The 24,549-nt window shown below is 44.6% G+C and overlaps 1 protein-coding gene and 1 long non-coding RNA gene across 2 annotated transcripts; both read right to left on the reverse strand.

Moving 5' to 3' along the window:
- Window positions 1-780: 780 nt before the first annotated feature.
- On the reverse strand, window positions 781-8,646 carry LOC119130769. Its single transcript, XR_005099515.1, has 5 exons — window positions 8,516-8,646; window positions 2,326-2,390; window positions 1,759-1,884; window positions 1,207-1,261; window positions 781-1,115 (listed from the first exon to the last, which is right to left on the reverse strand). It is a non-coding gene; the product is annotated as an uncharacterized LOC119130769 (long non-coding RNA).
- Window positions 8,647-11,938: 3,292 nt separating this feature from the next.
- Window positions 11,939-13,307, reverse strand: sem1 (SEM1 26S proteasome complex subunit). Its single transcript, XM_037264688.1, has 3 exons — window positions 13,152-13,307; window positions 12,596-12,689; window positions 11,939-12,110 (listed from the first exon to the last, which is right to left on the reverse strand). The coding sequence occupies exons 1-3, from the start codon at window positions 13,225-13,227 to the stop codon at window positions 12,068-12,070; spliced, it is 213 nt and encodes a 70-aa protein (XP_037120583.1). The 5' UTR covers window positions 13,228-13,307; the 3' UTR covers window positions 11,939-12,067.
- Window positions 13,308-24,549: the final 11,242 nt, after the last annotated feature.

Here is a 24,549-nt window from a genome sequence, read left to right on the forward strand (position 1 = left end):
ACCGGGACCACGCAGTCCAGCCCTTCACGGTTGCATAATGAATATCACAAATGGATCTTATAATTACAGGAGGGGTCGGTGCTAATAAGTGGGCCCGAACATCCATCTATCAAATCTATTTCAATTTCCAGGGAGTAGGTTTGAAATGATTGTGTTTTTCTGTGCTGGCCAATTAACTGTGTTGTTGATTAAGTTGGCACAAAAATCAACTCAAAGAATTAAAACATGAGCTGTGAGGCAAAAGAGATTGCACAGTGGTTAAAAATCCTTTGAGAATATTTTACCTCGGAAAAGAACTCGCGTGATTTCAATTCTGCACTTGGCCGACAATGATTATATTTAATTGCTTTTTAATTGCGCTCTAGCCAAGTCAAGAACAATTGTCATTAACCAAGCAGGTAATTCTTTCAAAGCCGAGCTGGCCTGATGGCAAGTAGGTGGAAGGGGGGACAAAAGCGCACCGCTGCGATTGTGGGATCGCTATTGAAAAACAAAGCCAATACTTTGGCGTGAAACGCCGCTGGAATACCATCAAACTCGTCATGATCATTTCTCGGTTGGCACGTGTGAAGTACGCTCTTAATTCATACTTTAGAGACGTTAACAAAGGCGCACACTGCATTAACTTTCCCAGACTTGAATTGAATCTGAAAAGACGGATTTGTTTTTTTTTTCTCCACTGGCATCAATTTACATGCGCTCTGTCTGTGTTTTGCCAGACGAACATAATCAGCATATTAGTGTAAGTGAGCAGGCTGCTGATCACGCTGGGATTGGACCAAAGTTTACAACGCAGAGTCCGGACAAGATCCAGGGGGCATCGCTCTGACAGGGCCGCTGCTAAGCTTTTCTACACGCGGTATATTGCAACCGGGGAGGAAGATTATGATGGTTGATTAGCAGCGCCATGTCGGCGGCAAAATGATTACTTAGGGAGGGGGTGGGGTGAGAGGACTTACTTGTGTCTACGGAGAGCAGACCCAAATCAAGCCGCAGCCTCTCCCAACCATCAACTGCCATGGCAGGAGTCCAGCTCCTCCGTGTGCAAAGCCTGAGATGAACTTGCTGATGTAATACTAGCTTCATGGCATCTCCTGCGGGTTTGTGCTAGACGGCTGCACAAATGAAGGAAAAAAAAAAAAACTCGCAAGTGAACAAAACTCTTAACATAAAGGAAACTCATTTAAGAATGAAATATTTTCTTACTTTTCGCTCCACCTCTACGGGCATAGTGCCGCTCCTCCCGATGTTCCTTGGCTACCTGGAGGCAGTATAATAATATGATTGCTTTTTTTGCAAATGCTAAACAATAGTCTGTGTTAAATAAAACGTGTTAAATAAAACAGCTCCTTTCCCACGGGATCATTCTAAACAGGCAATAAAAATAAGCTTCCAATCTTCACAATGACAGCTGAGTGATGCCAACAGCATTTTGCCCAGTCCGAGTTTTTTTCTTTGAAACCGTATTCTGATCCTCACCACCTAGCTGTTTTCCCTTCTCAGCGGGCATATAACTACACTCCTCGGAACCCAAATTCGAGTTGGGAACGTTGTTTACAAGTAACATAAATGCATGGTGTTGGATAGGCCCGGCTTGATAGAAAGACAGCTCTCCTCTGCTGATAGTAGTGGCAAAGAGGAGCAATAATCCCCTGGACCAGGCATCTTGATATTATTACTGACAGTCTTCCACCCACCTAGAGTGCACTTGCACACAGACACACCCCTAAAGTATCACACACTCACACACACACTTACAGGTGAGCGCTGGCGGTGGGTATCTGTTTGGAGAGGACACCCGCCGGTCTGACTTCAAAATGCCCACAGCAGCTGGCAGAATGCTATTTTCCCAGCAGGCTCTTTTAACAAAGTTTTTTTTTAAGCCTACAGGAAATAGAAAAAGCGGAACGTTGAGGAAGCACAAAGGAATTAAAGGCAATGAGGAGGAGGAATATGTCAGAGTAAAAGAGAAAGCGACGTCTTTGTCAAAAATGTCTCGCTGGGAGCACACGGAGGATGAAAAGTCATTTGCACGTAATAGATTGCTTCAACCGCATCCCTAAATTTACACGACCGTCGAGTTTTGTCTCTGTTGCACTTGCTAGCGACATTCATCTGACAAAACGGAAAGCGTGCAAACGGCTTGTCATACGACCCCCTGCGAAATCCATCGCCCCTGACTCATTTGCCTGAAATTGTTCCACCTGGAAAAACAGCAGCAGGCACGCTAGCAAGCGACGACTCGCCATTCATATACCAACCTCTTGGTATTGCATTGCAACGAGATTGTGGAAAGCTTAAAATGCAGGAAAATAAGTGGCTTACTTTTTGCCCGAGATGCACCAGTTGGATTTTCCGTCCGTTGAATCCAGGCTCCATTGGTTCTGGGTCTGTTAAATCGAGATGACACTGTGCATTATTAGGGAAATTTCATTTTTAGTCTATTCCCTGCATGTGCGACCTCTTTAAAATATGATAACAAATATATACAACTTTATTCTTCCCATATATGTGAAACATTTCCTTCCATCTTTGGACTGCAAATTATTTTCCAGTACAAAAAAAAAAAATTCAAAATGATATTTTGACACAGAACGTGGGCTGTAGGGTCTTAATAGATTTAGCCTGATGCTAAGACCGCCATTTATCCTGTTCCAAAGGCACACAATGCAGCCGAGTGCTTCTGAATAGCACGGCCAATTACAGTGCATGTGTGTGTTTGTGCGTGTGTGTGTGTGTATGTGCGCGCCTTGCTCTCGCTCCTTTTTCCCAATTCCAACCCCCCACTACTCCATCTCCCTCTCGCACACACACATAGACACACACCTTAAAGCAGATGGAATAGCGAGGAGCGACACAGCCACGTGCACTTTGCTCTTTGTAGAAGCCCAGGTGGTTACCATGGTGATTTTTTTTTTTTTGGACTAACCCTAACATTTTATTACCCATCATTATGTGTCATTAAATACATACATATTAATGCAAAAAAACAGTGGCATGTGTGTGAGGAAGGGGGGTGCATCTACAAAGATGGAAACACCTGAAAGCGGCTTTTGGGTGGTTTGATGTCTCCTCGCCATATATGATTAAAGTATGATCAACATTATGTGCACAGCCGGCCAGTCACAGGTCACTTTATAACAAGTGCAAACAAAGGGATACATTACAAGTCGATGATACGGGTGTAGCAAAATGATGAGATTTCATTTTAAGATGATATTTGGAGTTTAACGTGTGATATTAACATTTTGAAGGTTTCTAATTACCATGACGCTAAGTTACCATAGCCTGGCTATGGTGTTTCCCATCATATTGGCATTATATTACAGATATTAGAATTAACATAGCGGACTTAAATTAGGCAGTTTTTGCTTTTTTTGTATTTGTGTAATATGTGCAAGTTTTTTTCTTTTATTCAGTGCAGCTACGACAGTGGACTGAGTTGTGCAGTACTTTAATGGATATAAATTGGGTGGCATTGGTCATGGGGGAATCAAACCCCAAGCGTTTTATGCCAAGGGAATCGCTTCAATCATCATCTGTCTTCAGTGTGTGCATGCGCAGCGACGTGTGAATGCCTTTAATCAGCTCTCGTGCCATCATGGTGAGTAAGATCATCAGCGCGGCATTAGATGATTAGCTGATCAACTTAAAGCTAAACTGCTGCGATTTTGCTAATCAATTAGCCTTATTATTATTAGGCTACATTATCGCTAAAGCCGTTCAAGCACGCTTGACAGTAAAACAAGACCGCTTGACAAAAACTGAAGTGCGGGTCATTTTTTATGATGGCGCGTGCGCTTTAGTACTTTGAATGGCTCCTCCGACATGCTCGTGAGGCTTTTGGCGCTTGGAATCATTTGTTTCGCGTTATGTGTTCATTTATTCATTGAAATGGATTGGGTTCGTTTATTCCCTAAATCTCACCATGGTCAATATTTTAGGGGAGTCCACAGGGACCATGAAACTTTGTTAATGAACAACAACCTGAACTTTGCTGGGCCTGTTTTGTTTATTCTTAGGTTCTTGGCTGCCTGCGAGAGTAAACATCAATAGTTCCTTCCTCATGATTGGTGTAAATGGTTCCAATGCTTAGCGCATTGCCAGTCCATCTGTGCTTTTTGCTGGGAGGAGGAAAAAGTGCAAAGAAAATGCGATGACTACAAAAGCAAAGGTTAACATTACTCACAGCATAAAAACAATTTAAAAGGGAGCAAAGGGGCTCTAATGGCCCAACGGTCTTCAAAGAAAATGTATTTTGTGCTCAAAATAATTCATAGCTTTTTGCCGCAGTGGCTTTTCAGCTTCCCTGAGGCACAGCATGAGACGCTGTATTTTTCCCAGCAGGCCCTCTGCTCCTCTCAAAATGGCCTCGGCCAGGGTAGAGCTCATATCTCCCTGCAAATATTGACAGCGGCGAGTCCGCGGCTTATTGGGAAAATAGCCGTAAGTAATGTTTTATCAGTTGATGCAATCTTGGCGCGGCTATTTTCTCCTGTCGCATGACAATATGGTACGCGATTAATGATTTGCTCCTCTGACATTTCATTTCCCGTCACTGTCAATCTGCGGCAAGTAACTCAGTTACTTGTGGCATTTAAGCGGAGTGGTCTCCTCGTGTTTTATTCATGAAATGTAAAAAGTACTCGAAAATGAAAACGGCCTTCAGATTGGTCGCGCTCGTGTGTTCCGTCTCCACACTTAGCAATCAAACATGCGCGTTTCTGCCATCGACTAAGTGGCTAATAGTGATAAACCGCGCGACCTTTGAACTTCCACGGCTGGAGGGGTCTCCTTGCCCGCGTCCCAAAGGGCCCACGCGTCGTGACAGCTTGAGCGATGGCCGTCTCGCTCGTCTATTTTTAACCCGGCACTAAACACGGAGCCTCCGAAATAGAGGCCGAGTCCTAAACAAATGATTACGAGGGCACTTAAGGTCTGCCCGATGACCAGCGCGTCCCTATTAACAGCCAGTAAAGGAGGCCCCTCCGGGGTCGGAAGGTTTAAAGACCTTTTAATAAAAGTAAGGCTGGACATGCTGGCGAGGAAGAGACCAAGTTGTGTCTTACTTTGAAATCGCTGACAAGTTAATAAGCCCCCTTTTCAAAGGCCCCACCGCAGCAGAAATGGCCAGTGTGTCCTTACTTTTATTGCTCTCATCTGTCACTCACTCACATCTTTCCGATCTGAACTAAAACAGCTGTAGTCATTTTTATTTGAATTGGCTTAATGTGAATTCTTATTGGAGTGCCTAATGGAGGTTTCAAAAAAATGTATTTACGACATTCAAATGTATAAGACATTTTTGGTCTGTAAAAACCATAAAGAGTCCGCTTGTGGTTCTGACTTTGTTCTTGAGTACCACAACGACATAATAGTGGTTCCCACTCACTTGCTACTGTGGTGTCAGATGGAAAATTGAGACTTGTAGGAAAAGTAGTAATCTGTCACCTGACATCAAAACAAGGATTCCCAAACTACGATAAAATGACTCGCTTATTTAAAAGAGTGTCTGGCGAGTACATTGTTGTAACTGCAGGGATATTTCAGCAATTCACAAATGGTATTTATTTATTTTCAAATTAATCATATTTGACACTCAATTAATCGTTTGGATTTCTATCGTTTTTTTTTCACACGTTACGGATATTTGCATTTTTTTTAAAGATGACATTTGCATGAGAAATTAATGACAAACCTTGTGCTCATTAGCTAAATACTGCAATGTGAGCTTGTTGTCCTTTCAGACATCCTCCTTTATCTTCATACAGCCAAGTGGCTTCTTTATATAATGGAGAGTGACAGGCCGCCTTTGTTTAGGCCACAATAACACAGCGTTTGAATAACTTCTCAATGACTTTAAGTAAGCCGTCCGACTCGCTCTGCTTCCATTCAGCGGCACGGCGCGATAACCCGGATTGACGTCTAGCTTGGATTGGATTGTGGATTACTCCAAACATTGGGTCCAGCGGACTTCTGAGCGGTTTCACCTTCCTGCGCGCACGCGTCACCGAGGCAGAGCACATCCGCCTATGCAAATTGGAACACGTGCATTCCTAAACATGGCACACGTGCGAGGCGTACGCATTTAATTCAAAGGGCCAGCTTTGCTTCACTTCGGAAAACTAAACCTCGAGGACGACGGCGCTTCTGGGTGAATCTGTTTAGTATCTTTCACTTGCGATGAGACAAACGCTAAGCATGCCTTCGGGGCGTCTGGTCCGGCCGCGAGGCACCGGCCGGCCGGGGTGGTCGGGCGGGTGATGCTCTGAGATGGTCCAGACAGGCATCGGGGGCCGGCTCGAGCGCTTCCCTTTCACAAAAACAAGGACCCACAATGAAGCACGCTCAGACCCTGCAACCCGAGAGGGCACAGGGGTCCTCCGCCTGGCCCGGGCTGGGATAAGTGAACCCAGATGGGAGCAGGATGAGGGAATGAGCAAGTGGGGGGGGTGACACCCCTGCCCCTCCCTCGCCTGGTTGCCTGTCAGATTCCTGTGCATTCTCAATGCGAGATGCATTGTGGGAAATGATCACAGGGGCGTTTGCCTTTGAAGGCGAACTAACGCAGCAGCAAATCTCATAGTCTTTTCCTGTTCCTCTTCCTGCCAAGCTGCACCTGGGCTCAAAGAGGGAGCGGGAGTACGATTGAGAGCGAGCATGCTCGTGTTTGTTTTAATTGCTTAATTGATCATCCCGGTGATGCAGGGAGTTTTACACTGTAACATGAATGGTGTGACTAATTTTTTTTTTTTTTAACGGATGTGGGATCGCTATTCATCTTAACAGTAGATGGAACGAAGCAGTCACAAACGCTTTAAAATTCGTACCTGTTTCCTTGGAAAAGAGCATTCAAAGTTCATTAAAAGAGCATTCAAAGTTCATCCACTCTTGAAAAAGAGTGAAATGACATTTTTGCGAAATCTCATTCTGTTCTTTTTATTGTCTTGATAGTGGGATCAAATCATAGCATGCTGCACCTGTCCAAATCTCAAATTGGGTTTTTTTTTTTTATTATCGCCGCATTTATGATGGAAAATTGAGGAACTCATGAAAAATAGCAATAATTTGAACATGGTGAATTATGATTCAGTAGCACTTGAAAGCTTCCCCCCCACCCCCCACTATGCACTGCAGCAATGCGTTTGTCACCAGGGAACTCGGCAATAACGTGTTTGTCACCTCCAATCTACCGGTCTCCTCTGATGCCATGCAGAGGCCACCCAACTGAAACACACACCGGCCCTGTTTGTCCGCCTAAGGTTTAGAAGACTACGAGTTCAAAAGCAACAGGTATGCTCTTTCCAAAAAAAAAAATAAATACATACACGCACGCCCACACGTTCACAAAGCTGGAATAAATGATGCATTTCCTCTTTGGCTTGATGATTGCAGTTTGCTTATGCTCCCCTGTAACCTGCTTTGCCATTCCAGGGACAACAAGGGTTAAGTTAAATGAGGCAACACTTCCTGAGAAGAAACAACTGTCACATCTTCAAAGCGATTTGCCTCCATTTTGAACACGTGTCCCAATACTTTTGTCTCGATATTGTAATGACTTGGGTAAACTACATGCGATGGGCCTCCTTCTTGTTTTACGTGCTTCTTCGACTAATCGTATGGAAAAGTGTTTTCGTCTTTTGCACGCGTGAAGATGAGAGCATGCATGCCTGCGTTGGCTGCTTGTCTTGCCCCGAGGGGAGATAAATAGCTGAGTGTTGTTGTCCAGAGAGCAGACACTCAAGACACTCCGCGCTCACAGATGATTAATTGTTTCCTCGTTGCGACTGGGACCAGTTGGACTGCGACTGGGCCAAGGCCTCCCACCCTTGCTTTCAAGGCGTGCGTGCGTGTGTGTGTGTGTAAGTGAGAAAGTGATGAAAAACAGAAGAAGAAGAATGCAACGCCTGTCACCAGTTCCGAAGGCGCCCGCACGCTAAAGCGGTGACGTCTTGATTGGAAGCGAGCAAACGAATCGATTGGATCAATTTGGCCGTGCAAATGTTTTATGTTAACTTGACAAAAGAAATGATGCAATGTTTGCGTTTGACATCTCGCTCCGCTCGTGCGGTGACGATGCGACTACTGCGACGTGCAATTAATCATGCGCTAATGACTCACTCCGACAACTCGGAGGAATTGTTGAACGGTGGCTGCACACTGATTCTTTCGGTCAACACCGCTGAAGCGGATCTGCAGTGATTTTCATGGGAGTGTGAAAGTGACTGCTGACTGATTAATTACAACTATCAGAGGTCCGATAATTCCCCAGCGGGGATATTAACATTAAGTGTGCTTTATTACTTTGGGGGGAAAATAAGCTTCTGCGTGGGCTAAATTATTTCTTGTTTATTTAGTCTGCATCGGTGAATTGTTGCACTTTCCTATAGAACTCGGCAGATTTTTTTTTAGGACAATGCTAAATGAATCAAACATTTTGGTTCTGTTGTGGCCCTCTTAATGCGTCTTCAAGTCACGTCTCAAGCACCAGGAGAGTGTTAAAAGTGAAACATACCCGTCTGTGGGCCATCATGTCGGATGGGGTAAAAGTCTGGACGGTGACGGTGAGCCCATGACGCCGACGTACACCTCCCGGATGATCTGGTGTCGTGTTCACGTGGAAGGACTCTGTGGCTGAGGTGTGATGGCTCTGAGGGGGGAAAATAATCAGAGGAAAGTGTGAAATACTAGCCGGGTTTTTAGGTGGGGTGTTTCCATCATATGTAGGGTCGAGGTAAAATACTTGACGCTCACCCAAGGGTCATACTGAAGCCTTACATTTCTGAAAACCAAAGTAATGACGGTGTCATGTGATATTTGGGGGAATCCTTTCTGCTTGGGGTACTTTTATGGCTCTGTGCATTTGGACAACATTTAATAAATGTCTTACAAAAGCAGATGAGTATTTCAGCATAAAGGACACTGGATGGATGGTTCCGATGATAAAGCAAGTATCCTGTGGTCACTTCAGACCGCTTATTAGTTACATTTTAACTTTAATTGAGGCAGTTAAGCTCAAACGAGACTTAAAAGCGCCGGCCCCCGTCGACACTGATGACCGTCTTATAAGGGACCTTCGGTCGGACCCTCTGGTCTTTTCATAGGACACTGGCCAGCATCCTTTGGGTGAGTTGCACCCCCCACAATAAACAGGCAGGCCTTTGTCACCGGGGGTAGGTGGGGTCTCAAGGCTTGCTCCTCATTATTATTTTCTAAAGTAATTACACCTTATTATCTGTGTTTATTTTAGCGGGGGTGCGAGTGTGCAGGTGTGGGCCATTCTGAAGCCCATTGGCAGACTCACTAGTGCATGTACCCCTGAGAGTCTTTTTTTATTATTAACTCTCTCCCCTCATCTTTACTTTTAGGGGGTGTTCGGCGTAGCATTGTAGCCCCGTTGCTAATTTCAGCCCAACAAAAGAAACGTGCAATTAGGGCCATTATAGCAGCAGCTGTGTGCTTCCGAGCCACGCAAAGACAGCGCCGTTTTCTCGCCGGCTCGGAGATATTTCTAAAAGCAAAGCCATCATGGCGCGCGGCAAGCGCGAAGCGGTCAAAGTGGCCTATAGAGTGTGCAGGAAAGACAAGAAAATAAAGCTTTTGATACTGCCGCGTTTCTCCAGTGAAAGCAGCGGGGAGTCGCGCCCACAGATTCGCAGGCCTGGAGAACAATGGATCTGCCATCTCCCAACGTGAAGTGTTATGAAAAAGTGCTCGCAGCCGCAGCAGCTTGGCTGCTCGCTCGCCTGCGGTTTGCCGCCGCGTGGGCGCAAGGACATTTGCAAGTAGGGAAATGCTCTTTTGAACTGCTGCACAAAGGCGTTCAGAGGAGCAAAGACCCCCACTGAGGATGAAGAACCTTCATTTAGTGCACCTTTGTAGATTTCCACATGCATGAATTGTCATTAAGATTTAGGCACTATTTGGTCAGATGTGGGTCAAACTGGCCCTGAGCGTTAATGAGGTGAAGACAGTCTTATATTTTGTTTGTTAGTTTCAAATACTTTCATAATAAGTACCCCGGGGTCAATGTACTGCTGATCCTGAAAACAAACAAACAGGGTTACTATGTAACAGAAAAATTGTAATTTATTCAGTTATGTTTCTGGGTCAAACTGACCCGGGAACATTATTGCTGTACCTGAGAAAAAAAACACAGCAGTCGAAAAACAGACCTCAAACACTAACTATTTATCAGAATCATTACTTTCTGGCACTATTAAATAAGCCGAGAAATGGTTGCCATATTTAAAATTGTGCTCTCCGTGACATCCACGTGTTCAACCCACCAAATTATCCTTTCATCAGTCAACATCAGCCTTCACTTTCATGTTGAATCGCGAGGGTCACAAAGAAACAACAAAATACCGGCGAGGAATTAAAGAGCTGATTACGTCGGATCAAAGACGAAGCCGCTCGAGGGAGCGTCGAGCGCCTGCGGATCGGTGCGGGGTCGAAAACCGACGTGGGCCCGCGGAGGCCCTGGTGGCGGCAAACACAAGGGAATAATCTTACGCTCTCAGCACAAACAAAATGGCCGAGGGTTCCTCCTCTGTTGCTCACACTTATCGATTCTCTTGCTTGACTGACTTTGCAACCGTCACAATAATCGGCCCGGAGTGACACACACAGCCATTGCAGTTAATTGATAAACTAAATGTTTTTGAATATATAAATGACATCACTGTAGAGATCTGCTGTACACACTTGCATGTTATGTCATTGGGTGGTTGTATTTATTAAAACGGAAATTAAATACTGAATTGCATTCTCCAGGAGGGGAAACATTCTTGTGTTTTCTTAAATGCAACCAGAGATTTTACTCGTTTCAGGATTCAATACCTCTAAATACAACAATAGGAAACAAAAAGTAAATAGTGTTACGCCTTATTAATTAGATTTAGGGTTAATACATTGCATTATTAAAGGTATACTGTAAGTATAAGGTGTATGTGTGTGTATGTATATATAATATATACTTTTTTCAATTGCTGTTAATTCGCCCTCATTAAGGCTTTCAAGTAAACAAAACATGTAAGTGGTTGTGCAAATAATAAAACCTAAACAAGAGTTCTCATTGGTTAGTCATACCCACCTCAGTCGGAGCTTGCTGTGCAGGGGGGAGAAAAAGAGAGAGAGAGAGATAGGCCGCAGCATTTAAAGGTGCAGCATACAAACCTTTCTGTGAGTCATTAACTCGGATTATATTTCAGTCCTTTTAGGACTACACAAATGTGAAGATTTCCTGAACTGATGTGTAAACAAACAAGCATAATGCATTGTACAAAGAATGAAGACTCAGTGCTATTTCCCATTTATGGAAGATGCATCGATGTCATTTGAAGTGGAGAAAAGTCCTGGTCGTAGTGACACCCATTTTACCTCATTAAGTTCCCAGAGAGGGGACGGGCCAGTGCTCGAAAGCTTTTTGCTGAGGGAAGGAGAGTGGCGAGGCTAAATTGGCCACTGGTTCAGTACAAGACTCCCTGCAGAGCAGAGCGGAAGAGTAGGGCCAGGCTGGCAGCGGAGGCAGGCCCAGGCAAGGCGGGCTCAGGGCCCCATGCTGAGACCCCCTCCCTACCTCTGACAAACACGCCAGTGGATAATCTCTTCTTCGGGGTCTCGGCCCGGCACTGCGGGCCTAAAAAAGGGAGGGGGCCGTTATACAGCAGCGTGCAGAACAAGTTGGAGTGTGTGCGCCTCCTTTGACACCTTCAACACTCAGAAAACACCAGTCAGACATTTTGCTAGAAACATCACAAAGAATTCTCTCACAAAATAGTTATTGGTAACGTCCTTATTAGAAACTTAATAGAAACTGTTAATTCAAGTTGGCTATTTTTGTGGCTACACATACAAACTGTTAATTCAAGTTCGATGCCATGGCAACACACCCTCATTGATGAAATTCACACAAAAATGATCATGATTAAGATAAAAATTGTTTCATCCAAGCATTTTATTTCTTTCAAAAATTCTTACAAAATGAAACAAACATAAGCTCTCCTTCCCTCCCACAATATTCACAGAAAAATGTCCATCTTAACCACATGGATCTTGTCAGCCACTACGACGTCTCCATCTTGTAGCCATGCTTTTCCAGCTCCGCTCTACCGGGAGAAAAAAAAGGAATGATGAATTTCAATAGAAATGATTGTCAATGTCACTCAAATAATAAATGTTGCATAGCAGGTATGTCAATGGAACTCAAGCACTTGAAAGGACAAGTCAGTGGGTAATTCATTTGGTACATTAGGCACAATCCAATTAGATCCAATGCAAAAGCTGCATAAAAATGACTCTGAAAACAATAAACAGACTGAATCACATGATTTAATGTGTTCAGCTGTACAAAATATATATAGATTTGATTGGCTATCATTTAAAAACTTTGAATTGTTTTGTTTGAATAAGTTTCAATTGATTAATTAAATAGGATGTTAATTTGAAGTTTTCAATTTACCATCACAGTAAGAACTTCAAAGGGGATACATTTTGAAGAATTTTTTTTTTTTTTTTTTGATTTATTTAAATCTTTGGTTATCTGTCCATTTATCAAATTATATATGAGCTGTTCTTCACTTGGAATAAATACCTTAACTGGTTGGAGAAATCATCCTCGACGTTATCGTCGTCCCAGTTGTCTTCCCAAACATGAGCATCTTCATCCTCGTCCAATCCCGTCCAGTCTGAATATTTCCGCAATGGACCGAAATAATACGTGGAAAAAGAACCAGATGGATACGTTTTGACTGAAACAAATGTTTTCTCGGGGTGGAGGAAGACGTCATAACACTCACAAATTGTCCTTTTCAACAAACCCGTATTTCAGCTAGTGTCCATATCACCTCACAACCCGCTAATACCTTTAGCCATATGCGAACCATAAATGTACTTTCAGACAAATAATGAAGAATAATTAAATTATGACGAGGATAAATCACTTACGGGGGAGGTTATTTAACTATTTACCTAAATATTCGTCAATGATTTCGTTGTTTTGGCTAGTGACGCGATCAGCTTCGCTACGGCTAATTGCCGCCAAGTTAGCCTAGCCCGCTGCGTCATCGCTAGCAGGTCGAGCTCACATAAACTGTTGACAATTAGTCAAATAACAACAGTCGGAACCTGAAATCAAATAATTTGCCAACCTTCGGCTGGGAATTCTTCAAACTCATCGTCTTCCTCCAGTAACCCTAGGTCAACTGGTTGCTTTTTGTCGGTCATGGTAACGGGTGGGATGCGGTGATGCTGCCTTGATGTGAACGGGTGCCGGCGCGCAATGAATTGTGGGTAGGCAAAAATCTTTGAGGCGGGTTGTGGCTGCGCTGAATGCGCAAAGGAGCGCAGCACTGAGCTTTATGCGCTCAGCCTCAAATGTACGATTATTTAGGGTTACAAAAACAACTATTACAATATAAATTCATATGATTTATAGTTTATAAAATATTAATGTTTTATTATTAAATATTTTTGGTCATAAAGGTAAAACATGCTTTATTACTGTAATAATGGATAGAACACAAAGTATAATGTCTTCATGTAAATCTTTTAACTTAAATTTAAAGTGCAGCTACTTACAAAGGGTTTATGCGAGAAAGACAATGAGATGTTGCAACTCTTGCATAAAAGCAAAAGTCTGCATAAAGTCATGCATAATATTCATAGATGTTAAATACATCAAAGTTCTTAGGTTTCGAGTTTGAACCTCAGATACTGTTTGTCTGTTTGTCTCCTCTCCACCATTCATACTCCCACAGTGTACACACATATAGCCCCCATTCGGCACAACCATAAAAGGCTCCTTTCCTGAAAACATATGCACACGATTCAGCAGTCACATCTTAGCAACCGTTTTTCATTTAGGAACAAACGTATTTTGTATCCCATAGGCCTGCTCCAATAATAAAGCGGCAGCCACAGCTTACATGTATTTTAGATGAATGAGACAGCTAATTTAACTACAAAACCACTTGCACCACAATGAAAACGACTCTGACTACTACTGTCATCTGTTGACAGATGGAGCTGAGGTTTCAGCTTAAGACTACTTACTCTATTTTATTTTGTAATTATCTTAAGCCCGTACGCAAGACAATGACGCAACATTAGGAGGCGAAGCAAACTATCCGTAAAGTGTGGGAAGGAAGTATAAATAGATTTGTTTGTCGGAAAAGCCTCAAGCCAGTTGCAGAAATGCTTCCATAAGGCATTATGGCCCTTGTATGTACTTTATTTGCTAAATGGGGAAAAATAATCGAAATGAAAACACTGGACGTCAACCCGCAACACAGAACGGATTGTGTTGCACTCAATAGCGAAGCTTTTAGTCACATCTAGATCTCAACTGGCAGCATTCTCTAAAGTGGAGCTGACTCTGGTGCCAGTGTCACTCAGTCTTTACAGGTGAAGCCCTGGGAAATGGCCTCCACGTCCGCCCAGCATACCTGAGACTGCAGTTACATTGCGGCTGGCGCCTGGAGTCTCTCATCTGCAAAAAAGAAAGGAGGGGGGGGGAAAGGAGTGCGGTGGGGAGGGTCACAAAAGGGAGACACAAGGTGCCCGTCGTTGCACAGACAGACTCCAGCCACCACGGCTTGAGTCTGAGTCATAGCATCACATTTCTGTCCTGAGACAAAGCCCCCTGGGGAAGGAAAGAGCGGCAGCGGCTACAAGTACGCTCCAAAGACGGTCAGCCTCAGATAAAGATTCCGCCATAAGACCACCGGGCCCCTCCCCAGACGGCTGGCTCGTGGCCTTGAGGCAGTGCACGCTGAGAGGAGAATGGTGGAAGTTTGAGAGCGGTAGCGCATCCAGAGATTATCTTGCAAAGATAAAGCCCTCTTCTCCAACATGTCGGAGAAAGCGACACAGGAGGACAGCCGGCCGTCTGCAAGTGTGTCACCTGAGGACGCTGTCTGGACCCCTTTCAATTATAGTGCAATCTCAAATGATTTGAAATGTCAGCTATGATTTAGCCAATCCTAGTCGTGAAGAGGAGAAAGTGAGGAGGAGATCAATTATCTTTCAAGTCTTGCGCTAAGACAATGCAATTTTAATGATGCATTCAAAGTGACTGAACCAGCAAATCCACAAGAAATGTGTAAACTCTGCTCGAAGGAAGTCCGCGGGGATCAAACTATGCTTCCAGGATATGTCTGTCAAGATCCAGTATTAAATTTAATCCTAGCCAGTCAGTAAGTCTGCTCTATTGTCTGTTGTGTGCATGGACACCAAGAGTCGAGGATGTCAATGGGGGCATGTATTCCTAAAATGCCATCAAATGGACTCCAAAAATAAAAGTGTCTGTTTTATCTCATGTTTGCCGCGCACAAGTCTCCATTCATCAAGATGTCTGTCATGGAGAATTTAAGTTTCATATTTTGTCCATCTTGAAAAGCTCTGTCATTCCGAGCTGGAGGTACAGTTTGCCAACAGGCTAATGGTCCTTTATGACAGCACAATCTGATGCCTGTCCTGTCTGGCCTCCAGGTAATCCTGTCCAAATCGGCGGCTTAGGCCTGCTCGGGCTTAAGTTGCATATTTTGTTTTTATCTGGACACTGCTGAATAATGCTATCAGCAGGGGAGAAATGAAATATGGGGGGTCCAACCGGCAGAGAGAGTTTGGGAACAATGACGCCTCTATATATACAGGAGGCTATCTAAAAATGTTCCATAGAAAGGCATTTTTAAAAGTCAATATAAATATGAAATGGTCACAACTCATTCATACTGGCATATGTTTTTTTTAGCTTTCATAATATTATTGTCCTATTTTTTTAAATCGACATCCATTTTTTAAACTGCTATTTTGTTTTGTTTATTTTTTGGCGTAGGAAGATCCCATTTGTTTGCATTGTTGTTAGCTAAGCCATTCATGCTGGGGGGGAAAAAAAAAAGGACAAACAAAACTGTCAAAGCTCTCATGCAAAACATATTTGAATAAAATCCATTTTCAGCGATGTGTGCTAACAGTTTAGTAATAGCGGCGTGTCCGTGTTGCCGTGCCACGCTCCGTTCCTGTATGTGGAAGCACTCACACGCTCTCACCATAGGTGGTTACCCTCTCTGACAAAAGCACTCTAATTGGAAGTACCCATTATCTGCAAAGTCTATCCTCATGCCTTCATCATTAGCTTAACTTGTCCTTTGTGTAAAAAATCAGTTAATTACCAAAAAAAAGGTTGTCACGGTTCATGATGAATGCAAATAATTTTTTATTGACTCCTAACGGATTAGAGGTGAATGAAACAACTGAATTTGTTGCAGCACTATGAAAAATACACTCTTCCCGTTTTTTGATAAATGATGAGGTCAAGTCGAAAGCATGCAGTGATTCATGCTCACCTTTTTTTTTTGCCTTAACAGCTTGAAGTGCATCTTTTGTACTGTGACGTGTCCACGTTCATATTACGCATTTGCACAAACACGCTACCTGAATTTGAACACTTTCGGGTCAAGTTCGCCTACTACCGAACAGATATACCTCCTCCCTTCTTTATCTTTGTTGTCCGTGTCCTATTTTAAGAAGCTAATTACAGATTGTTGCTGCCTACATATCTATCATGGCTTTCCTTTGTCTCACTTGGAGACACTCCTACCTCGCTCCCTTGTTATGTATGGCAGAGCGCATGTTCCTCCTTCAGTGGATAAATGACAAGACCTGCTCTGCTCTTCTTGGACGACTGTCACACCCTCTCATCTGTCATCTCAGTGCAGCCAGCCAAGATGCAAATGAGAAGATGCCAGAGGTGCCGCTGACAGCTCACCTTTCTCTTTTTTGCTAAATGACTTGCTCGGTTCAGCTAATTATGTGCTTTGAGTTTTGCGGGTGAGCAAATGTTGGAGCGTGAGCTTCGCAACAGCCCAAATAAGTGTGAGACTGAAGCTGAAAAAGAGCGTATTGATGTAGCCCCCAATGTCAAGCAATCTTCTCCTCATTGTTGATTTTTGACTCTGACTGACTCTATGTGCACAAATTGCTCGTATGGAATCCCACGCGTCTAATCCCCCGCATGTGGCCATCCCAAAGCCCGGAAAAGTCTGTGATTGGTCTGATTGATAAATGAAGCCCTCCGTATGGTTTTGGGAAGGGGGCCTCAGCGGGGTCTGGACAATGTACAGGAAACCTGGGACAGCTACTTATTAAGTAGTTAGGGCTTCAAGACATGGCTGCAGACAGCCAATGCTGGTGGTCACCTGGCCCGCTTTCTTTTTTTGGCATCCTTCAGCCATCCGTCAGGTCTTGGGACACAGTCCACTCTGTTGCACTGAGGTCAACAGTTATGTGTTTGCTCAGCCTGGTCATGATTAGACTTTGATCAACACCCTTTCATTGATATAAAATAGGAGTTTTTAGAAACAATTCAAAATGTCATTGATGCATGTGCAAACTTAATGACAAAACAGCAAGAGAGGAATAATCATTTCTTTCTCTTGATTGCTTCTTCTCCATTGAACTCTAATACCAATTTCTATTTATTTATATATTTCGGGGGGGGGGGTGAATTATGTAACCAAATGACACATGCAGACCACACGCACAGTTGTGAATAATTCTGAGAGAGATTTTTGAATTTGGTGGCGAGATGTTGAATCCACACGTGCCTAAAAAGTGAATTTAGCAAGTCTTGTGTGCAGCAGGAAATAGATGACTGTTTTATTTTAAGAAGTCACTACCTTCCCGCCATATGTGCATCATCACGGCTTGATTGTCGGTGACCTCGGCTGATTAAACTGGTAAAAGGGCAGCCGCTGGTGCAGCTGGCCGTCTGGCTGTCCGGGGCCTCGGTGCAACAGGGAGGAGAAAGCCTAGCGTGACCAGAGCGGCCACATCGTGACCCCCCGCCCGACACACTCCCAGTCTGAGCACTGTGCTGCACTTGTTCCCCCCCGACGGAGACAAAAGAGCCAGGAACTTCCTCAGACCTTCATTGGGGATGTTTGGACAAATCGGAGCCCACTTTGGCCCGCTCTCCAGAATGAAGGCCACGCAATGAAGCGTGCCATCACGGTGGTGGGAATTTATCTCCAAAATGTGCCCTTTTTGTGAGAAAATCTCTTTTACTAGCTGGTGAAGCTCACTCGTAAGATTTTTACTGGTACTCGGAAGCGTTAAATACATAAAATATTTTCCAGAAGAGATGACTCATCGTTTTGCATTAGCGTGCGTTTGTTTGTTGTTATTTTGGTAGCCTGCAAGTCAAATAAAACAAAGGGGAACCATTTGTGAAGCTTAAGAGCATTTTCGTCGAAGAAACGTCTGAAAGTGAACAAAACAAGCCAGTCCTCCGCTCTCGTTGCGGTTGTGTGCAATTACTGTGAATTGCGATGGCTGGCTTTCAAGGAAAGTTAAAAAAAAGTCATCAAAATAGGTTTTTAACAGGAGCGGCATTGGGCGTAGTTACATCAAGCCGACTTGTCCGATGACAAATTGTCCCGCGGCGGGACAGGATGCTCCAGCCAGCTGGTTGGCCCCCATCGCCAGCTTGATTGATGGTGTTGATGTTCTAAATCGGCCGCCAAACGTACAGCATTTGTAATCGCGCGGCTGCAGATTGGCCCTGAAGATAGTAGGAAGTGGGAAACGAGGCGGGGGAAAAGCACTTGCAGGGGGGAAAAGGACACGTTCCCATGCATGGGACCAAAAAGCACATGGACACACTGATGCCTTCACTGACACACATTGTATGTTTACATCAGCGTCTATCTGGTCATCACGGGGGTCACTGCTCGATCGCGGAACATATCGGGGGGCTCACGGTAATTACAGCGGGAGCTCCTTTATCATACTTTGAGCTCTTTGGCTTTGATCAAACGCAACTCTTGTGGACGGACGTGCTTCTCCACGCACGCAAAAGGGGAAAAGCAGGGCATTGCACGTTTGTATTGGATTCTTTCCATCTCAGCTTTTCTAAGACTTCTTTTGTCTTGCCGTTGCCACATTACAAAGGGTCCAATTGCATAGAAAATAAGCAGCCGACTCCATGAGCATTTGATCATTTGAGCTGAGAATAGGGATGCCGTGTGTGTGTGTGTGTGTGTGTGTGTGTGTGTGTGTGTGTGTGTGTGTGTGTGTGTGTGTGTGTGTGTGTGTGTGTGTGTGTGTGTGTGTGTGCAAGATTGCCCAAAAGCTATTCCATTGTTTATTCTATCAAATTAGAAAATCAGTTCATGAAAAACACAGTCATCAATGCGCACGCTGTTATTAATAATCGTTTGTGAAAGTCTTTGCTTGTCTTGCTGATAGATTCATCTTCTTAATAAAGTCCATCAAGGGAGCATAATGGCTTCTTTTTTTGATTTTTTTTTAAGTCAGACACATGTTGGGCCAATGTCTATCTGGCCTGGGGGCGTCTGAACTGACATCATGAATTAGTGGCATTGTCTCCCATGTGACATAAACCCTTCCGATGTGTTGGTCAACCTCTGATTGGTTCATCATTTCAAACTATCACACACATATCATCCACTTTGTGAACATTTTCACCCTGAATCGGGACCACAAAAACATCCACGCACGATTTTTCAGATAACTTTGTTCACTTTTCACCCTTGGCAGGCAAGCGCACAAATGACAGAGCGGGCGGGCCTTGCAGCTGTGTTGTTCACCTCCCTTGTCTGCACAAACACACACTCACACACACACACACACAGTAGTCCCAGAACATAATAGTGAGGTAACCACAGGCTTTTCTCGACTGCGTGTGCATGTGAATCTCCTTCTTATCTCTCGCTGCCTCTCCTCCTCTCAGATCTTTCAATCCCACCATGATTTCCCAGCCCCTCCACTTACTCCATTGTGCTGAGAAACACAAAAATAAAAGACACACAACTCGCCTTGTCGTCTTTCTCATCCTAATAAGCATCTCCGCCTTTGATAATTACACGTTGGGCATGAGTCGTTCGGCGGCGAGGACGCCATCGACTCTGCTGTCGAGGTGAGCAAAATGCAACGGGTGACTGACAATGTTCTTTCTCGTTGGGGGAGCACCTCCGCCAAAGCCAATGTTAGATCATGCTTAGAAATATTCGATATCATTGAATGGACTGAAATGCAACTCACATTTGCGTGGCCTAATCTCGAGAGTGACAATTGGTCGCTTTGAGCGATATAGAAAAGCTCAGTGTGCGGGAACATCTGTTTTTGATTCATCTCATTAAAAATAAAAAGCACATTTACACCTATGCGCTCTCCAACGTTGGGCCGGCTACGAGCTCCGCAACATAAAGCCGCTTCTTTGGGAGCCAACTTCTAATTGATATTTTTTCCACAAACATCATCCAGTTCTGCAAGGGCCTTAAATCTTAATCACTGCCGTTGCTCTCGACTAGACATGACATCATGCATGGCAACAGGTAGCCCGGTTTGTTCCACGGCTATTTAATCACGGAGATTGCCATCATAATGGCTGAGCTGCCCCGAGCCGCCGCTCGCCTCAAGAAAGCCGCTCTTTGAATGAAAGATGGGAAGCAACCGACTTGGAATAACATCAACAGGGATCAGCGAGAAGCAAAAACAGCGACAACGTATGCGCGTCGCCCCCTTTCCCGACTTGGATGTTGTGGTGTCAGCCAGTTATTCCGCTAATCCTAAACAGATTGGCCGCAGAAGAAAACCCTCAGCCGGGCCGGCTCCTTGCAGAACGCCCATTAATCGACAGCACATGGCGATAAGTTATGGAAGGCATTACGGGCCTTGCGGTGCATGTGGTCCCTGACTTTGTGCAATGACCATGTTGCGGAATGACGTGGTACTACACTGGCGAAATTCGAAATTAGGACATGTTTGAATATTGGCAAAACTGCAATATTATGAGGGCAGGGCAATTTTGCCAATCTCTGTGTCCTTCACGCAGGTGGTTGTATAGTCGCAGCCACACTCGCATGGCCTGAGACTCTCTTTCATGCAAATGTGCATGAATTTAATTTCCAAGGGGAACACAGACACACACACACACACGTGCAACAAAGCACTCACCTGCTCCTTCAGTGCGTAGCTCCGAGTTATTCCTGGACATATGTCATTGAGCCGTGTTAATTGGGGTTAGCTCAAAGCGGGCGTAGAAATGACGGTGATATTTATTAGGCAACATTTTTCGCTCAATGTCATGTCAGCGCATTAGCATGTCAAATAGTTTGGAGTCAGGAAATGTTAGCACGCCGCTCTTGGAGATCATTTCAGTGCCACCTAGATTCTCAGAGATGAATCTGATTTGTTGAAAGTGATGAGCGTGACCCATCTGGATGAATGTAGGACACTTTTCAGTGAGGCTGAATATTGCATGTGTGAGCCGTATAGAAAAGGCATACGATTTGTGACAGGATAAATCCAATGCAAATCTATTAAACACACTCCAAATAAACAGCAACAGGGCGGTCATTGTTTTTTTTTCCAAACAAGCATCTCCTCAACAGTGCGACGTATTCACCAGCGCCGCTTTGCACACATCTTTTAACGTCAGCATCCTGACAAGTGTGTTGACCTTGGATTACTGGGATGTTTGGGATTCACCAACCAAACCCGCAATCTGAGTGAGTGACGCTTTTGCAAAAGCTGTTTTCAGCTTCGGACCAACTATTCTCACTAATAAAACCGGAAAGAAAATGCAGTGAAGTAATTGGTGAGTGGAGTTAAAAAAAAAAAACACTAAACCAGACAGCTTTTAAATCGATTTTTCTCCGTGCATTGTATTTTCCTTACACATGTTTTTTCGTGCGTATGTATAAAATGTTCCTGCTTGCAGTCAATTCAAGAGTTGTGCTTTCACAGTAGTTGGCCCGGAGGAAAACGCGTTGTGGTTGGAGTGGCGGTGCCAACACCTCCTTGCATGGGTCCATGGAGATTACATTTTAAGAGCTTTTTAATGCTCATTAATACTTCTGGCTCCTCTGGGTTGGAGTTCTGTCTACTTCTCCGTGCGACTGACAAGAAACTGGGCCAACAATACGAGAGACTACAAGACCGTTTTTCTTTTTATTACTCTTTTTAATACAAGCGTAACAAATTAAGACGTGAATGCAAACCAATCACTGTGAATAGAAAAGTGGATTTTTAATAGACATACAAATTGGTAATAATACTTTGTGTGCGTGTTTACATGCGGCAATTGTACTCTGCTGAAGTACTCAAAAAAAACAAAGTGACATTGCATCTTTTTGGGCAAAGTGCTATGTGGAAGTTTTATGGACCATTTGTGATGAACGCAGGATTTGGTTTTAAATTCCAGCTGGTACGTTTCTGCAAAACCACAAACAAAAATGTTTTTTTTTTATATACTTGTGTTTACGTATGACCTAAATGGACAAGTATGCAGTGAACACGTTTTGGCAAGCAGTTTCTGCTCTTCTGGGAAAACGTTCGACGAGATGATTGCATTCAGAAACCTGGCTCGCAATCTCAACTCACCAAACTGTGAGATAATTGAAAGATAATTCGAGTTTTTTCGAAAAGTCTCATTTGTAGCACTTTACGCAGACTTGCGATAACTTTTCGAAACCTGCACGCTCCTCTGAGTGGAGCTGAAGAAGACATTTAAAGGCCCGAGTGGTGACACATAACTGAAAGGCTGAGAAACGGCAAAGGGAAACGCTGATTTGTTTTGGCTGTGGAACACTGCGCCATACTGTGTAACAGACTTTGATGATGTACTGCGCCCGCCGTGAGAAAGGCAAAAATGGTTTTGTGTGATCCTCAACCAGACATGCCCCCCCCCCACCCCTCCTTAATGTTGGCAAATGTTATGAAGGGAGGGGAAGGCGCTGTAGAAGGAGACATTTCTGACTGCGACTCATAAACCATTTTTTATTTAAATTGGCGTGCTCCCATTATTTGTTCACGGGGGCTTTGAGTCAGTCAAGGGAAATGTGTTCCAGTGTGAGGGGAGTCAGACACAGAGTGATGGGGAAGGAAGGGGGGATGAACTGTTGCCAGGTGTCAGCCGTTGCCATGGCATTCCATCAGGCGTTGCGACTCATCAGTGCTGCCGGTGGCGGCGGCGGAGGAACCCAAAGTGCCTCTACAGCCCTCAGCTCCCATCCAGGAGCATCCATAAGAGTATATCAGATCATCTCATTGGGTGGTGCATGAACGACAGGAGGGCCGTTCAGAGTAATGCAGTAGTACAGTACTTGTAAAATCAATTTCATGTATATCTAGACATCTCTAGTGATGAGCAAATGCTCGTTGCGGCATCGAGACAGAAAGGACGGAATGCAAATGAAATGCTTTTTAACCAGCTCCAAGTTTGTTTTGGCCTCCTCTGGGATAATAAACTTTTTGCTTGGAATTCCAAATGTCAATGACATTCTGTCTCCGTGGTGCTCACGCTGCTCCGGCATGATTACGCTCGCCGCTGCCCATGGTTTTCATGAATATCACCTGAGATTGCGACAAAAGCAGCACGGTCGATACACAAAGCATCCTCGTCTTTATTCACTAGCGTCGGGCCATCGAGCGTACGCTCAACAGCCCTCGCCGGACGTAATTCTTAGCAACTGTTGCTATGTGTAACATCATTGAACTGCACCTCTCGCTTGCTCTTCAAACACAAATGACTAATCCACGGGAGCTCTCGGCGCGGCCTCCGGAGCCGCTCGGCGGCCCCCGTGACCCTCTCCTGGATGTCTCCTCATTACTTGATAATGTATTCACGCTTACGCCTCGTAATGGGAGGAAGCGGCGAGCCGGGCCCAATTCGCACTTCATTCTATTAACAAAACCGGCTCGGCTCGGGTGGGCTCGGCGGCGGAGCCTCAGCCAAAAAAGCCGGCGGGCCGCTGACAGATTTCCTGCAAAGTGACGACAGGATAGAGACTCTCGGCGGCATCAGTGGGGTACCTCCGCCGGCCCCCAGGGAATGCTGTCATTATGCATGTTTGCAATCATGGGAGCTGAATACCCTGGCTGGAAGTGAGGAAGAGGACCGGAGAATGAATGTTTCTGCTCCTCTGCCGTGTTTGGAGCTTTCTGAAATGCATGCGCTATCATGGCAATGTTGTGTGTTTACCGCAGCGGGAGGCAAACAGAGTCAGAGAGGAGAGGCGCGGAAACGCCGCCACACACAGTAAAATGAGCAAAATACATATATTAGGACTCTCTGTATTCAGTGCACACAAGCTACGCAGAAAAGGAAAACTCATTTGAATATAAATGGAAGACAAGCAGGGAGTGTGTGTCTTTATATCAGCGCTCATCCCTCTCTTTTTTTTCTTCCCACCGCATGCATGAAAATATCCAACCCAAGGCCCGAGACGAGTTTAGCCGGGAAGTCAGGATGTCAGTGTTAATTTTCTTCCTGTTGCTAAGGAGACTCTCTCTCGCTCGCTCACACAGAGGCCTTGATTCCCTCCCCCATGGTCACTGCGCTTTCAGTCAAAGAGGCTTTTCTCTTTTCCCGAGTCTTCGCCGTGGCGCAATCAGACATTGAGGAGCATCTCGGCTCCGGGCTGCTGCGTGGGCCCGGAGACCCCAACATCTGTGTTGTGTTGATTTCCATCGGGAGGGAGCGAGGGAGGGAGGATGGGATGTCTCCCCAGTGAGCGATTC

Source organism: Syngnathus acus, chromosome 11 (assembly GCF_901709675.1).
Source record: "Syngnathus acus chromosome 11, fSynAcu1.2, whole genome shotgun sequence".
Taxonomy (NCBI): Eukaryota; Metazoa; Chordata; class Actinopteri; order Syngnathiformes; family Syngnathidae; genus Syngnathus; species Syngnathus acus.